Source organism: Monodelphis domestica, chromosome 6 (assembly GCF_027887165.1).
Source record: "Monodelphis domestica isolate mMonDom1 chromosome 6, mMonDom1.pri, whole genome shotgun sequence".
In the NCBI taxonomy this organism is placed as follows: domain Eukaryota; kingdom Metazoa; phylum Chordata; class Mammalia; order Didelphimorphia; family Didelphidae; genus Monodelphis; species Monodelphis domestica.
In genome coordinates, this window is record NC_077232.1 from 178,578,148 (window position 1) to 178,595,096 (window position 16,949).

The 16,949-nt window shown below is 36.9% G+C and overlaps 1 protein-coding gene across 2 annotated transcripts in view; it reads right to left on the reverse strand.

Moving 5' to 3' along the window:
- The window catches only part of ANAPC10 (anaphase promoting complex subunit 10), a 163,066-nt gene that overhangs the window by 115,879 nt on the left and 30,238 nt on the right, over positions 1-16,949 (reverse strand). For both annotated transcript variants that reach the window (XM_007496275.2, XM_056802744.1), the window contains one exon: positions 16,505-16,595. In XM_007496275.2, the coding sequence (XP_007496337.1) occupies positions 16,505-16,595 (91 nt within the window). The remainder of the gene's footprint in view (positions 1-16,504; positions 16,596-16,949) is intronic.

Sequence of the window (16,949 nt, forward strand, 5' to 3'; positions counted from 1 at the left end):
CCTAAGGAAAATTGAATGACAAAGAAGGAAGCTAGAAAATTTTTGCAAAGCCTGGATGGACATATCTTATACATGGCCAAAATATGGCTCTTTTGACTTCAAAATCTTAAAAGATTTGAAGTTAGTCATTAAAAATAAAGATTACAAAGATTACAAATACTGGTTCTTAAGGGCATATGATGTTGATAAATCAACCATTCCCTCTAGTGAGAAAACCATTTTTTCTTTGGAACCAGACCATTCTGGCTTAACTCCTTCAGTTCCTCCTCATGAAATAATGATTAGATCTAGCAAGAAACATTCTATCATCTCACCTGGCCTGCGAGGAGGTTTCTCCTCATGTTAACCCAAACCAGGACTTGAACACTTGAGCTCCTCTCCATGTCAGACCTTGCTCATCCCCTAATTCTCCCATCCCCTTTCCTCCCAATCTACCTCTCTACCCTCACTTACCATCCCACTACTCATACCCTTGAGTTTCCTCCTTCTCACTACCCAGTGTCCGCCCATCTACCCTATCCCTACCTGTACTATCCCTACACACATTATCCTTATCCCTACCCTCCTTCCCTTGACAGATCCCACCCACCGTACTTTGACTCCTCCTCTAGACCTCACCCATCCTACTCCTCTATACCCCGCCCCACCCCCAATCTTTTCACCCTGCCTCACCACCCCCTGATCAGCATCTCCCTATCAATTCACTCACTCCCCTCTTCCCCTTCTAGCCTCATGACAACCGAGTCCACTGACTCCAGAAAACAGCCCAATTAGCAGTTACCACAGATGATTCGAATAAAGGTCTATTTCCTTTAAGAGATGTTCCTACTTATAACAGATGTGGAGATTTAGTAAATTAGACATCATACACTTTTCTCTCCACAAGACATTGAGAGATTCAAAGAAAAATTACCTTCCTTTGAATCTGAGCCTATACTGCTCATAAATAAGGTTCAAAGCATTTCCCGTACATATAATCCCACATGGATTGATGTGGAAGATTTGCTCCAGACCTTGCTACTGGAGAGGGAAAGAAAGAATATTCTTTCTCTTGTTAATAAGGCCCAGGGAGAGGGAACACCTAGTTGGCCAACTGAAGATCCCAAATATAACCCAAATTCTGAGCAAGATTACTTACAACTATTCCAAGCTAGAAATGCACTGCTAAAAGCTATGAGAGTTTGTACTGATAGGCTTGGTACATGGACTAAATTTGAGAATCTGAAACAATGAAAACCCATCCCAGTTTATGGATAGGCTAATTGAGCTGGGAGGAAGGTACATAGAATTGGATCTTGATAGGAAATGGATGTCAGACAAATCAGAATACAATTTGTAAAAAAAGAGTTATAAGATAGTTAAGAATTATTTTATGATTATCTGTCCAATCTGGCCTACTATGGACCTTGAAGACTTAAAAAGAGTGGCAATTTATACTTTTGAGGGCCACAAGGAAAAGGAGAAGGAGAACACTGATTTAATGGAAACATTAAGGAAGGAAAGAAAGGAATTAACTACTGAACAGGGAGAGAAGGATAAAAAGAACACTACTTTAGTGGAGACATTGAGGAAGGAAATAAAAGAATTACCTAAAATAGTTGGAAAGGGAAAGCAAGGAGAGGTCATAGCTCCCTTACAAGAATCCACAAAACAACTACTATGTTATTTTTGTGGAAAGGCGGATCATGTAATTATGGCCTGTAGAAAGAGAAATCAGGTAAATAGAAACAGAAGCTTGAGGAATAATGGCAATAATAAGAGAAATAGCAATTCAAGTGAAGCAACTCATAGCTCAAACCAAAACCCCTGTACTCAGGGTAGGGGAACGCAGAGAAATAGTCAAGAATCTTTCTGATGGTGTGAGCGGAAGGGGAATGGTCTAGGGCTGGAGGACGATACCTTTGACTTCCCAGACCCTGACATGTTAATGCCTATTATCCTAGTCCATTCCTCTTCTAAAAATAAAGAATCTCACATGACCCTGAAAGCTGGGAACACATATTACGATTGCCTGTTAGACCCTGGAGCTTCTAGGTGAGTTTTGATGAGTAAATCTGATTCTGAATGTAATCCTATTGGCTCTTTGAATGGAATATGTGTGTTGGGAGCACCTCTAAAGATTCAAAAGCTTTCCCCTCAAATGGTGTCTGTGAGACCCCTCTCAGTGAAACACTCTTTCCTTTTAATGCCAGATTCCCCTACAAATTTGTTAGGAAGATATCTTTTGCGCAAACGTAAACCCACAATAACATGCTCTCCAGATGGCTCTATGAAGCTAGAATTGCCTGAGGAATGCTTAAAATTGTTTCTTGTACTTCTTTCGGACAGTCAGAATATGGGAGAACCCCCCCCCCCATTGAAATCCCAGCTGATATACCTGAGTCTCTATGGGCTACATCTTCTGATGTTGGCCTACTTAAATAAGCTGATACTGTTCAGATAAAGACAAAAAATTTCCCACCTCCTTCCATTCCTCAGTTTCCTCTATCAAAAGAGGCAATTGAGGGAATTTCCCCAGTGACAGAATCATTAATAAAACAAGGAATAATAATCCCATGCAAATCTAAATATAATAAACCTATTCTCCCTGTAAAAAAGCCAAAACCAGGCCCTGATGGAAAATGTTCATATAGATTTGTACAAGACTTTAGGGCTGTGTATAATCTTTTCATGAAGACATCTCGTGGTTGCAAAGTCAAATGTAATAATTTCTTCTATTCCCAGCACAGCCACATACTTTACTGTAGTGGATTTGTGTTTAGCATTTTTCTTGATACCAATTCGGGATTCCAGGCATATATTTGCTTTTACCTGGAAAGACTCACAGGGGCATGGTGTCATCTTCCCCAAGGGTACGTAGAAAGTCCCACCCTCTTTGCACAAAATAAAGAAAATATTCAATTCAAACAGTCGCTTAATTAAATATGTAGATGATTTACTCTTGGCTTCAACAAATGTGGCAGCATGCCAGGAAGATAATAAACATCTTCTGTTAGAACTACATAAGAGAGGCCACAAAGTCTCAAAGGCAAAGGTTCAATGGTGTCTCTCCAAAGTTGAATATTTAGGGTTCAATTTAACTGCTCATTCCTGTTCTATTTCTCCTAAGTGCATTGAAAATATTCACAAATTAAGAGCTCCCACTACTAAGAAACAGTTGAGAGCAATCTTAGGGGAAACAGGGTTTTGTAAACAATGGATTCCTTGCTATGGGGAAATCACAAAAGCCCTTATAGTGCTGACAAAAGATTCGGTCACTGAAATGCTTAGATTGGAACCAGAACATTTGTCAGCCCTGTCAAATTTAAAACAAGCTATCTTATCTGCCCCTGCTCTAGGTAACCCACACTATGATAAACCATTAATTTTATAAGTGCATGAACAGAAAGGGGAGGCTTCAGGTTTTTTAACCCAAAGTCTAGGACCAGCTCAGTACCCAGTTGCTTATTATTTGGCCTAGCTGGGCCCAGTAGCTGCAGGAACACCAGCATGCCTTAGAGACGTAGCTGCCAAAACTTTATTGGCAAGTAAGGAGGCTGACTTAGTATTGGGATGCCCATTAACAATTACGTGCATACATGAAGAAGCATTGCTGCTCAGACATAAGACACAGGCATTCTCTTATCAAAGACTCATGAGATAGGGAATAACCTGATTAAACAACAAAAATATGATTTTGAAACATTATACAACTCTTAACCCTACCACCTTGCTTCCTGATTTGCCAGTCTCAGCAGACTCATTACATTTCTGTGAAACTTTAGTCTCCATGGCTGAAAACCCTCAGGAAGATCTCCTGGACACTACTTTAGACAATCCAGATCTAGTCTTATTTACTGATGGTTCTTCTTTCATGAAAGATGGTATATGTTACACTGGAGCTGCTGTAGTCACAGAATTTGCCACTGTATGGTCAGCTTCACTGACCTCAAATTTAAGTGCTCAAGGTGCAGAATTGATAGCCCTAAAACATGCCTGTATAATTGCCAAGGGTAAGAAGGCAACAATTTATACTGATGAGATATGAATTTGGAATTTGTCATTTAGTCAGTATGTTATGGCTTCAGAGGGGATTTTTAATCTCAGCTGGGAAAACTATAGCAAATGCAGAAATTATTAATGAAGTTCTTTCTGTTCTCCATCTACCTGAAGTCCAAGCTATAGTTCATTACTCTGCCCATACAGGTGGAACTGATTCTGTCTCTAAGGGAAATGACCGGGCAGATGCCTCTGCAAAGTTAGCAGCTATAGAAGGACCTGAATTAATTTTAACATTAACAACAAATAATGAATCAGATTTGTCACTTTCCTATAATGAAAAGGAAGTGGAAAAATGGAAGGAACAATTTAAAGCAAAACAGATAAATGGAGTATGAATGTCCTCTGAAGGAAAACCTCTGCTTCCTAGAAGTTTTTATCACCAAATATGCCAATCAGTGCATAAGAAAGGTCACTTTGGCACCCAGGGCATTGTAGACTCTGTTAAGAAGGTATGGATAGCCCCTGGTATGACTACCATAGTCTCTAAAGTGTGTGCAGCCTGTTCCACTTGCCAGGCATATAACCACCATGTTTTTCAAGGCAGGGCTTTTGGTGGGCTTCCTTTGGCTTACACACCTTTTGAGCAACTACTAATTGATATATTACAATGGCTAAAGCTGGACATTACAAATTTTGCCCAGTCATAGTGGACCAGCTAACAAGATGGCTGGAGGCTTTTCCTAGTTCCTGAGTTACAGCAGCTTTTGTTGCTAGAGTGCTTTTAAGAGAAACTAACCCTCACATTGGCCTGCCAGCATGAATTGATTCAGACAGGGAAACCCATTTTACTGATTCTATTTTGACCCATTTTTATTCTTGTCTGGGGACCACTCCCCAATTCCATGTACATTTCATCCCCAGAGCTCAGGTGAAGTTGAGAAAATTAATAGAAAACTTGAGAATTAATAGAAAACTTAAGACCATGATTGGAAAATTGTGCACTGAGACTCACTTAAAATGGCCTGAAGTCCTCTCCTTAGCTTTGTTTTATTTTCATAGCAGACCTCAGGGAGATTTCCATATCTCATCTTTGAGATGCTTTTTTAAACATCCCCCAGTGCAGGCTAAGCCTTTTTATCCTGCATACACATCATTACTAGGCCAGGTTACTTCTATTTCTTCTAATATACAGGATTTATAGGTCATATTGCAAGAACTCCACAAATCTGGAGCTGTGGTACAAGCAGGACCACTAGACTTCTCACTCCATGACCTATACTCGGGAGATAAAATGTACATAAAGAACTTCCAGGGTACTGGAGTGACTTAGCCTGCCTGGGAAGGTCCATTTCAAGTACTGTTACCCACTCCTACAGCTATTAAAATTGGAGAAAAGGACTCCTAGATTCATTCCTCCTGTGTAAAATGGGTACCTTCTATTGATTTTGAATGACTTTGTCCTGTCACATTTATTGTACTTACTGATTGTTTTAAGAGTTAATTTTGCTTTTAAATTCATATATTGATCTAATCTATCATATTCGATTTTACTATGTCACCTTAAATTACTGTGTTTTGGCTATTAATTATGTATTCTATTAGATTGTCTTTATTTGTACCTTCCCCCTATGACTGGACTGGTGATAATGTCATTATAAAAGTCTATAGACAAGTTGGACAAACTCTTTTCTGGGGAAATGCCATTGGTCCTCACAGGTGCTGGGTATGTCATCAGATCCACCGGAGCTCTGTTTTGTCACGGGCAAGAATTCCAATCCATAGTAATGAGACTTTACCACAATTTGCAACACAAGAAGGTCACATATCGTCTAAACGGCCTTTTACACCTTTTGCTTTTGTTAGTTGTCAAATTAATGATGATGGGTGGACCCCATCAAAATGGTTATAACCTATGTCAGTGACTTTTGAAAAATTTGATGAGCTAAAAATTCTTAATTGATTTTAAAGGGTGTTCAGATGTAATTTTCAGATATCTAGGAACACTAGTACCTATGTCTGATCATTTGCCCACCTTTGACTTGTAAGAAGAGGTAAGGGTCCATTGAGTAGTAGTAAGTACATAGGAGACAAGGCACAGTGCAAAAATACTATTGCATTCCCTACCTCCACATTGTTCTGTGCTAGAGTACAGCTTAAAATGAAATGGATGGGACATTTAAATACATGCCTTTTATGACTATTACAATCTCATCCCAGATGAGGATTTCCAATAGGGTTTGGTCACCCCTGGACAGTTCTATATTTGTAACTCCTCAGTTTAGTCTACCCTTCCACCAGTATGGTATGTTACTTATGGTTTAGCCTATGTTATTCCATCTATATCCATGCATGATCATGATGGCTAGATAGAAAAACCAACAGATGAAATTCTAGGTTCTGAGCGGCATTCTAGACCCAAGAGGTGAAGAACAACTTCAGTAGCCTCTTCATCAGCAGGACTGAGGTTTTTCTGGGATATCCTGCCAAATTTTGGAATGATGGCAGTAATTGACTGTTAGAAATACCTCAGCTGAGATTAAAAGACTGGCTCAAGACACAGTTCAAGCCATCTCCCAAACCACTAAAGCCATCTCTTATCTACATGATATGCTATGACTCCTTAACAAAAACAGTCTTACAAAATCAACTGGCCCTCGACATGCTCACAAAAGCATTAGGAGGTGCTTGTGAATTTATAATCAGTCTTGTTCTTATGTAAATAGGTCTGGAGAACTTGTGACAAATATCCATGAGCTTCACAGGCTTTTAAATGACACACAGCAAGTAGCTGTAGAGACTCATGTGAATCCTAATGATAGGGGGTAGAACCTCTCATGGCTACAAGGAACAGGTTTGTTTGTAGCTGTCCTATAATGGGCACATAATTTTGGGAATTTTTGTACTTCTTAAAATCTGTATTGGTTACTGTACTACTGTTTTTATTTTTTTATTTTTAGATTTTTTTTAGAGTTTTTTTTAAATTTTATAATATTTTATTTGATCATTTCCAAGCATTATTCATTAAAGACAAAAATCATTTTCATTTCCTCCCCCCCACCCGCCATAGCCGACGCGTGATTCCACTGGGTATCACATGTGTTCTTGATTCTAACCCATTGCCATGTTGTTAGTATTTGCATTAGAGTGCTCATTTAGAGTCTCTCCTCTGTCATGTCTCCTCAACCACCGTAGTCAGGCAGTTGCTTTTCCTCGGTGTGTCTACTCCCACAGTTTGTCCTCTGCTTATGAATAGTGTTTTTTCTCCTAGATCCCTGCAGATTGTTCAGGGACATTATGCCTCCAGTAATGGAGAAGTCCATTACGTTCGATTATACCACAGTATATTAGTCTCTGAATATAATGTGCTCCTGGTTCTACTCCTCTCACTCTGCATCACTTCCTGGAGGTCGTTCCAGTCATATCCCCCTGACCCATGTAATCAAGCAGTTGTTTTTCTTTGGTGTTTCTACTCCCACAGTTTTTCCTCTGAATGTGGATAGTGTTCTTTTCCATACATCCCTCAGAATTGTCCAGGATCATTGCATTGCTACTACTAGAGAAGTCCATTACATTAGATTGTACCACAGTGTATCAGTCTCTGTATATAATGTTCTCCTGGTTCTACTCCTCTCACTCTGCTTCAGTTCCTGGAGGTTGTTCCAGTCCTCATGGAATTTCTCCAGTTAATTATTCCTTTGAGCACAATGTTCAGCCATTCCCCAATTGATGGGCATCCCCTCATTTTCCAATTTTTGGCTACCACAAAGAACACAGCTATGAATATTCTTGTACAAGTTTTTTTCTCCATTATCTCTTTGGGGTACAGACCCAGCAGTGCTATGGCTGGATCAAAGGGCAGACATTCATTTATCGCCCTTTGGGCATAGTTCCAAATTGCCCTCCAGAATGCTTGGATCAGTTCACAACTCTACCAGCAATGAATTAATGTCCCTACTTTGCCACATCCCCTCCAGCATTACTTTCCTTTTCCTATCATGTTAGCCAATCTGCTAGGTGTGAGGTGATACCTCAGAGTTGTTTTTATTTGCATCTCTCTGATTATAAGAGATTTAGAACACTTCTTCATGTGCTTGCTAATAGTTTTGATTTCTTTATCTGAGAACTGCCTATCCATGTCCCTTGCCAATTTATCAATTGGAGAATGGCTTGGATTTTTGTACAATTGATTTAGCTCTTTATAAATTTGAGTAATTAAACCATTGTCAGAGGTTTCTCTGAAGATTTTTTCCCAATTTGTTGTTTCTCTTCTGATGTTAGTTATGTTGGTTTTGTTTGTACAAAAGCTTTTTAATTTGATGTAGTCGAAATTATTTATTTTACATTTTGTGATTCTTTCTTAGTCTTGCTTGGTTTTAAAGTCTTTCCCCTCCCAAAGGACTGGCATGTATACTATTCTGTGTTTACCCAATTTACTTATGGTTTCCTTCTTTATGTTTAAGTCATTCACCCATTTTGAATTTATCTTGGTGTAGGGTGTGAGGTGTTGATCAATTCCTAATCTCTTCCACACTGTCTTCCAATTTTCCCAGCAGTTTTTAGCTAATAGTGGATTTTTGTCCCAAAACCTGGGATCTTTGGGTTTATCGTACACTGTCTTGCTGAGGTTGCTTGCCCCCAGTCTATTCCACTGATCCTCCATTCTATCTCTTAGCCAGTACCGAATTGTTTTGATGACTGCTGCTTTGTAATATAGTTTAATGTCTGGGACTGCAAGACCCCCATCATATCCCTGGATATCCTTGATCTTTTGTTCTTCCAAATGAACTTTGTTATGGTTTTTTTCTAAATCAGTAAAGTAATTTTTTGGGAGTTCAATGGGTATGGCACTAAATAGATAAATAAGTTTGGGTAGGATGGTCATTTTTATTATATTGGCTCGTCCTATCCATGAGCAGTTAATGTTTTTCCAATTGCTCAAGTCTTGTTTTAGTTCTATGGAGAGTGTTTTGTAGTTGTGTTCTTATAGTTCCTGTGTTTGTCTCAGGAGATAGATTCCTAGGTATTTTATTTTGTTTAAGGTGATTTTGAATGGGATTTCGCTTTCTAGTTTTTGCTGCTGAGCTGTGTTGGAGATATATAGAAATGCTGATGACTTATGTGAGTTTATTTTGTATCCTGCAACTTTACTGAAGTTGTTGATGATTTCGATTAGCTTTTTGGTTGAATCTCTAGGATTCTTTAAGTAGACCATCATGTCATCTGCAAAGAGTGATAACTTGGTCTCCTCCTTGCCTATTTTGATGCCTTCAATTTCTTTTTCTTCTCTAATTGCTACTGCTAGTGTTTCTAGTACAATGTCAAATAGTAGAGGTGATAATAGGCATCCTTGTTTCACTCCTGATCTTATTGGGAATGCATCTAGTTTATCCCCATTGCAGATGATATAGCTGATGGTTTTAGATATATACTGTTTATTATTTTTAGGAACGACCCTTCTATTCCTATGCTTTCTAGTGTTTTTAATAGGAATGGGTGTTGTATTTTATCAAAGGCTTTTTCTGCGTCTATTGAGATAATCATGTGGTTCTTGTTGGTTTGCTTGTTGATGTGGTCAATTATGTGGATGGTTTTCCTAATATTGAACCAGCCCTGCATCCCAGTTATAAATGCTACTTGATCATGGTGGATGACCCTTGTGATGACTTGCTGGAGTCTTTTTGCTAGTATCCTATTTAAGGTTTTTGCATCTATATTCATTAGGGAGATTGGTCTATAGTTTTCTTTCTCTGTTTTTGACCTGCCTGGTTTTGGAATCAGTACCATGTTTGTGTCATAAAAGGAGTTTGGTAGAACTCCCTCTTTGCTTATTATGTCAAATAGTTTGTATAGTGTTGGAATTAACTGTTCTCTGAATGTTTGATAGAATTCACTGGTGAATCCATCAGGCCCTGGGGATTTTTTCTTAGGAAGTTCGTTGATGGCTTGTTGGATTTCATTTTCTGATATGAGATTATTTAAGAATTCTATTTCTTCTTCTGTTAGTCTAGGCAGTTTGTATTTTTGTATATATTCATCCATATCACCTAAATTGGTGTATTTATTGCCATATAATTAGGCAAAGTAATTTTCAACGATTGCCTTAATTTCCTCTTCATTGGAGGTGCTGTCCCCCTTTTCATCTTTAATGCTGTTCATTTGCTTTTCTTCTTTCCTTTTTTTAATTAGATTGACCAGTACTTTGTCTATTTTGTTTGTTTTTTCAAAGTACCAGGCTTCCATCTTTTTGATCCTTTCCGATTCCAATTCTTCATGGGTTTGTGGAGAGTTTCCTTTTCCTTTGGAAGGTTTTGGAGCATTTGCTTGTGTTTCCTCTCTATCTCCTCTGTATTTTGTATTTTTGCTCCATAAAATATGTCCAAAGTCACCCCCTTCTTGTTTTTCTTGGAATTTTGAGGCTTTTGTGCTTCTGTGGAGTTTGCCGTCTCTATCTGAGTGGGGAGGACTAGCTTTTCTTATCTCTGTCTGGTGTTCAGAGGTTTTAGCCCTAAGCAAATTGTCCGGTTCTCCTCAGCTGTTCTGTCTTCCCGGGGAGGCCAGGAATTGTTGGTGTTTCCGTGTTACTGCCCTCCTCAGTTCCCTCCCAATGCTTCTCCATTGACTTTCTTTGACGCTCTGAGACTGGCTCAGCACTCTCTGCGAGATTTTTCAGTGCCTTAGATGGCCAGAAGAGCCTACAGTCTGAGGGGGGAGGGGCCACGGCTTCCCGGAGCTCTGAGGGCCACTAATTGATAAATGCCACGGGACTGTGTTTAATGATTGTGTCTGATTCCAGGAAAAGGCAACAAAAGAGCCATAATACAATGCCAAGTAGCACGAGGACAAAAAGGACCAAAGCAATCCAGGGAGGATTGTTGAACTTGAATGCCAATGTGAAAGGAATTGAACCTAGTGTGAGAATCAAGGTTGCAGCACTTGACACATGTTAAGATGCAGTACTCCTTGTACCACTCCTTGTGCAATATTCTCAGTCAAATACCTCAGTTTGGCTATCATCCTTGCTCCCCCATCCCTGACAGTGAAGTTAAAATCACATTATAGTCCTGGCTACAAATGGGTAAAGTTGTGTATTGTTGCTATTGTCCTACAGGCTTGTGGGACATAAGTCACTATAATTGGACCTTGCCTGTGATTCAAGAACCTGTTATGGGTTTATTTTTTATTCAGAATTTTATACACATAAGATTTTTATTTTTTTTATCATTTCTATACTTATTTTTATACACAATTTAATTTTTGCTTTTTTCTTTGGGATTTTTGTTGGGGGGGGGGGGGTTGCTTTTTCTCTTGACAATTGTTTCATACACCTCATAAGTCAGCCATGTATCCCAGGGTGATTCTGGTGTTGGTCAACACCTGCCTCAGGGGTAATTGTGTAATTATCCTAAAATCCAAGATTTAAGATTTTTTGGAGAAATTTCAGGAAAAGAAACTTGCCAATATCCTGAATCACAAAAGTGGATCCTTTTGGAGAAGATGCTGTAAAGATGCCTGAAAAGCCACACACTGCATCAAAAGATCCAGAATGAACGTTGGGATATAATGAACTGAACTGAAGGGGTTGAACATACTTATTCTGAACGTAAACTCTTATACCAAAGGGGACTGCCCCCTAACTGGCATTTTGTCAATGAGTCTATCAATTAATTTATGTATTTTTCTTGTCATATTTCCCTCTTATCTCTAACTATTATAACTTCCTCTTGGAAAATGTAATATTGTATGTACTTTTACCTAGAAGGTATTTAGAGGTTTAAAATTAGTTATGTTTAAATGATCCATTGGGGACACAGGTCTCCCAAAGTATCACAAGGGGATTGTATTGAGGGAGGTTCATCCCCTCTCCCTCCTAGGTTGCTGACCTGTTTGTCAACATTCTTGACATACTAGAGTTACATCTGTGAATGTCAATATAAGAAAGGGGGCAAGTCTTGTCTGGGCTTTTTTGGGATGGACTCTGAGAGAGAGCACAGGTGAGGGAGAGAGGAGACACCAGTAAAATAGAGACACATGATCTGAGAACTTAGAGTAAGGCAAAAACTTTAATTCTGTGCTTATCTAACTTTACTATTAATATAATTTATGAAAAATAATAAGTGGTAGATATATTAATTTAAAATGTAACAATATAACCCAGTGGAAATGCTTATTTGATCCTGGAGGGGGAAGGAAAGAGGAGAGGGAAAGAAAGTGAAATATGTAAACAAAGAAAAATATTTAAAAAATTTTTAATTTAAAAAAAGTTATGCCACACCTAAAGAAGATTCTGTACTTTCTACTTACCTGCCTTCATCAATAGAACTCACTATTACTCTTTCTGGATTCATTCTCCAGTTTTAACATATCGCCATACTCTCCTATTTTCCCAGTCTCTTTAGTACTAAATGTCCTATTGTCAAAAAACAATCTCTCCCTCCTCAAACTCATTTTGTCCATTTTCTAATTACCCTGCACCTCCCACCTCAACCCCTTAGTCAGCTTATGTCACACTCTAGATCTGCCTAGACCTTATACCCTCTGGAATGGCTGTTCCATAATTTAAAAATTCCCTCTCACCTTAAACAGTTATTCCCTATATTTCTGCATCTCTATTACTACTCATTGATCCAACTCTCTTCTCTTAACAGAAACTTTCCCCCTGTAATCATATATCATGGATTTGTCCTCTATGTGTTCAATTTTATACATTGCTTCCCATATTAGAAATTAAGTCTCTTGAGGGTAAATATTGATTTTACTTTTTTTTTTTTAAATCTTTACAGCTCCTCACAGTGCTTGGCAAAAGATTTGGTGTGGTTGTTCTATCATATACAACTCTTCATAACTCCTAGATCCTGGGAACTAAGTGCTATAATTATCTCCTCCTTACAGATGGATAAACTGAGGCAGTTAGATGTTAAGTCACTTGCCCAGAGTCACAAACCCAGGAAGTGTCTGAATTCATATTCAAATTCAGTCTTCCTGCTCTGAACTACACAAAAGCAGCAGCATAAAAGATGTCACAGAAAAGTATGTTGGGTTTGTTTTTTCTAATGGGGCACATGGTGAGAGTAAAAGATAACAGATGAACAGCCAAAGAGTTCAATTGGCATCCTTATGATGTCAAGAGAAAGCAAAAATGGTCTCTAGCACAATTAGATGGCAAAAAAAAGATAATCACGGATGGGAAGGGATCTACATCTTTGAAGGGAATACCCACACTGATGAGAACACATTTCTACTTTAGTAATTCATAAGCACAAGGAAAAAGGCGTAAATACATGAAACACAATCAAGAAACTGGATTAATCTAGTAGTATCACTCATTCTGGTCCTCCTAATCCCCTACTTTGGTCAATAAATGATAACTAAGCAAACTATTGCTCCTTCCAATTTCACTTTTCATGGCATTTTCCCTTGACTCCTTGCCCATCCCAGAGTGATGTCTCTTATTAACACTCAATAGTATTTTATTCTATGTACCATGTAATTTAGCAAGGTTATAAACTATATCAGACCGATTCAGTGTTACTCCATGTATCTGAATCTCTGCCCTGTCATACTTCCCCATGTAAACTCTTTAAGGCCAGGAGTTGTGTGATATAATTCTGTATCCTTCAAAGTATGACAGTCATACTTGTGAAGGTAGATAATCAATAAATACTTGTGGATTGATCAGACTGTAATTGACTAGCACTCCCTATTAATAATAATTTTAAGATAGTAGCCAATATGTATATATGGCTTGAAATTTTGCAAACCACTTGCAAAACTTATTGTCATATTTGATACTCACAATATCCTTTTTGAGATAAGTACTAATGTCTTCAAGTTCAGGTGAACAAAATGAGACTCTAGAAGGTTTATATGTAACAATGGAAAAGCTTTTTTTCTTTAGTTTTTTTTCTTCTGAACATAATCAAAATAAAACAAGATAAGGCATTTCATATGCAAAGTAGAACAGAAAAAGAGAATTGTATGTATACCAATAGCTTGTTTTATGGATAACTTGTTTTTTTCTTTAAGCATATAAATTCATAAATGGATGTTAATAAATGTTTCCCTAGCTATTTGTGTTTCCTGATATGTTTGTATTTCCTACTGACTTCTGTTACTTTCTTTTCTGTGCACCTAAAAAAATGCTTTAGTATCTCTTTTTCTACCCTATGTTGGTATCCCCCCATCACTAGACCTCGTTGCCCTCACCACCAACACTCCCTTAAATGAATTAAAGATAAAATCATTGTAACAGATATCTGTAAGCAAGGAGAATAACCCCATATGTTGATTACATCTGAAAAAAGTATGTTCCTGCACCTTGAGTTTTTCACTTTTATCAAGAGGGGGGTACTAATTAAAGCTTATTAAGTCTTTCAAAGATCTCTGTCTTAACAATTTTTTAAAAATTCAATTTCTTTTTTTCATTTTCAAAATCTCTTCCAAACCCACCTATTGAAGAGGCAAGAAAAACAAATTACACATAGGTATATACATGCAAAATACCCACATTAGTCACATTTAAAAGAAAAAAGCAACAAAATGAGATTAAAAAAATATATAAACTCTGAGCTATTTAATTGGTTGTTTAGCTATAGTTCATATTAGAATTGCAGCTGCTCATTTGAAGATATCAATATTAAAAACTGTTAGAAATACCAAGTAAAAATTTCCGTTTCAAATTGAAATTTGTAAGAGGAAAAAAATATCCTTCTCTTCTGAGAGTCTAGATTCTCAGTCCATCAGTTTCCTATCTGGAGGTTAGATAGCATGCTTCATCGTGTATCCTTTCAAATATGTTTTTGTCATTGTATAAATTGTAATCCTTTTCTGCACATTTCACTCTACATTAGTTCCTATGAGTTTTTTCAAATTTCTCTGAAACCATCCATTTTATCATTTCTTTGAGTGCAGTAATATTCTACTATATTCATATACTAGAATTTGTTTAACCATTCTCCAACTGATGGATACCTTCTTAATTTCTAATTTTCTGTTACTACAATAAGAGTTACTATAAATATTTTTGTAAATATAAGTCCTTTCCCTCGTTAGGCATAATCATGGTCTTTTTGGGTCACAGGATTTAAACAATTTAGTCACTTTGGGGGAATATTCCAAATTCTTTTCTAGAATGCTTAGACCAACTAACTCATAACTATACCAACAAAACCTTAGTGGCCCCCTACAGATATTGTCATTTCCCTTTTTTTCTTGCTTGATAATGTGACAGATGTGAAGTATCAAAATTGCTTTCATTTGTATTGTTCTAACTATGAACAATTTAGATGCATTTTTTCATTATGGTTGTGTAAAAATGGAGTTTGAATCCTAGACTTCAATCCCCAGAAGTCCATGGTACTTCCCAGAATTCCCTATAATCTCACCTGAGTCCTCACCTGAGTGCAAGAACATAAATTGTATTTAAACTGCCTGTAACACCTACTTCGGCCTCTTCCTGTACTCAGAGATTGCAAGGATGTAGTGAGTAAACTAAGCACAGGGGTCTAAATTTTGCTAAATCAGCCATGGCACATAGTTTATTATTTTGTATCCTTGATTTCTAATAATCTTTAATAAACCTCATAAAAGTATAATACTTTTTAGTAGAGAAATTAATTTAACTGTTACAGTTGTCAATAGCTTAGGTTTCTCTCTCTCTTCCTTCTGTCCTTTCTTCCTTTTTCAGTGTCCCTCCTTTCTCTAATTCTGTTCATATTCTTTGATGTTAAAAGAATGACTACAAAATGGGGATATGAATACATCATTCATGAGGACATGCAATTGATCTAAATGTGATTTGTCTTTGTTACAAAGGATTCCATATGGAAAAGAGATTTCCCCTCACCCCAAAAAATGATTGCTACAAAGACAAAAGTCATCAATTTTAAAGGAACAAAAGAACTACACTCATGATGTGAAAAGTATAGTAGCTTAAACCACAGCCTTGGTTTTACAAACTAAATATGTATAAATATATATTTAGTACATTAAAATCAGTATGATGGGATTATTGAAAAAATATAAACTGAGTAATTTAATTGGTTGTTTATCTATGCTTCATCAGAGTAGAATTATATTCAATCATAGGAAGACAATATTTAAAATTGTTAGAAATCCCAAGTAAAAATTTCCTTTTCAAATTTCAAACTGAATTTTGTAAATTCAAATCGAAATTTGTAAATAGCTCAAAAATGTGCTATGATTCCTATAGATCCACTTGAAGTAATAATTCTTGAAGTAATAATTTTTAAAGTATCTACCATGAGCAAAATATACTTTTTGAGATTTATTAATTTCTAAAAATTATTCAAACAATATTTATTGAGAACTGCTAGTTTAAGGCATTCAATAAACTATAATATTCATAGTCTTGAGAAATTTACAACCTAGTTGATCAGAAGAAATCCCAAAGACTTCAAAAAGAGCAATGTCTAAGTTTAAATTTTTTCACTTTTATATTTATTGAGGCTAAAATAACCTTTTTTTCTTGAAATATCCAATAAAAAATTGAAAAACAAAAAATTACCTAAATTGGATGTTCACCAAATGAGGCTGTGAACCATCTGATTGCCAATAAGTTTCCAGATTATCATCGCGCAATTGATCCACTCCAAATCCTAATAAAGAAGACAATAGGACAGGATTTCATTTCATAATCATTATAATTTTTCCAGTGAATAATGGAAAAATTGGTAAAATTTAATTTAATAAGCAACTATTAAGCACCTGCCATAATCAAAAGATTGTAACCACTTAGGAAATATACTCTAAGACTCAACTGTTCCTAATCATTTTTATTTCTTAAGACTATAGCACCCCACAACTGGAAGCTATTCAGCAACACTGAATGTAAAATATTGATTAGCAATGTAAAATATCGATTTTTTTTTAGGCCTTTGTTTCTTGGGAAAAAAACTTGGAGACACTTAAAGGATATTTGTAATTCCCTAAAGACCACACCCAGCATACTC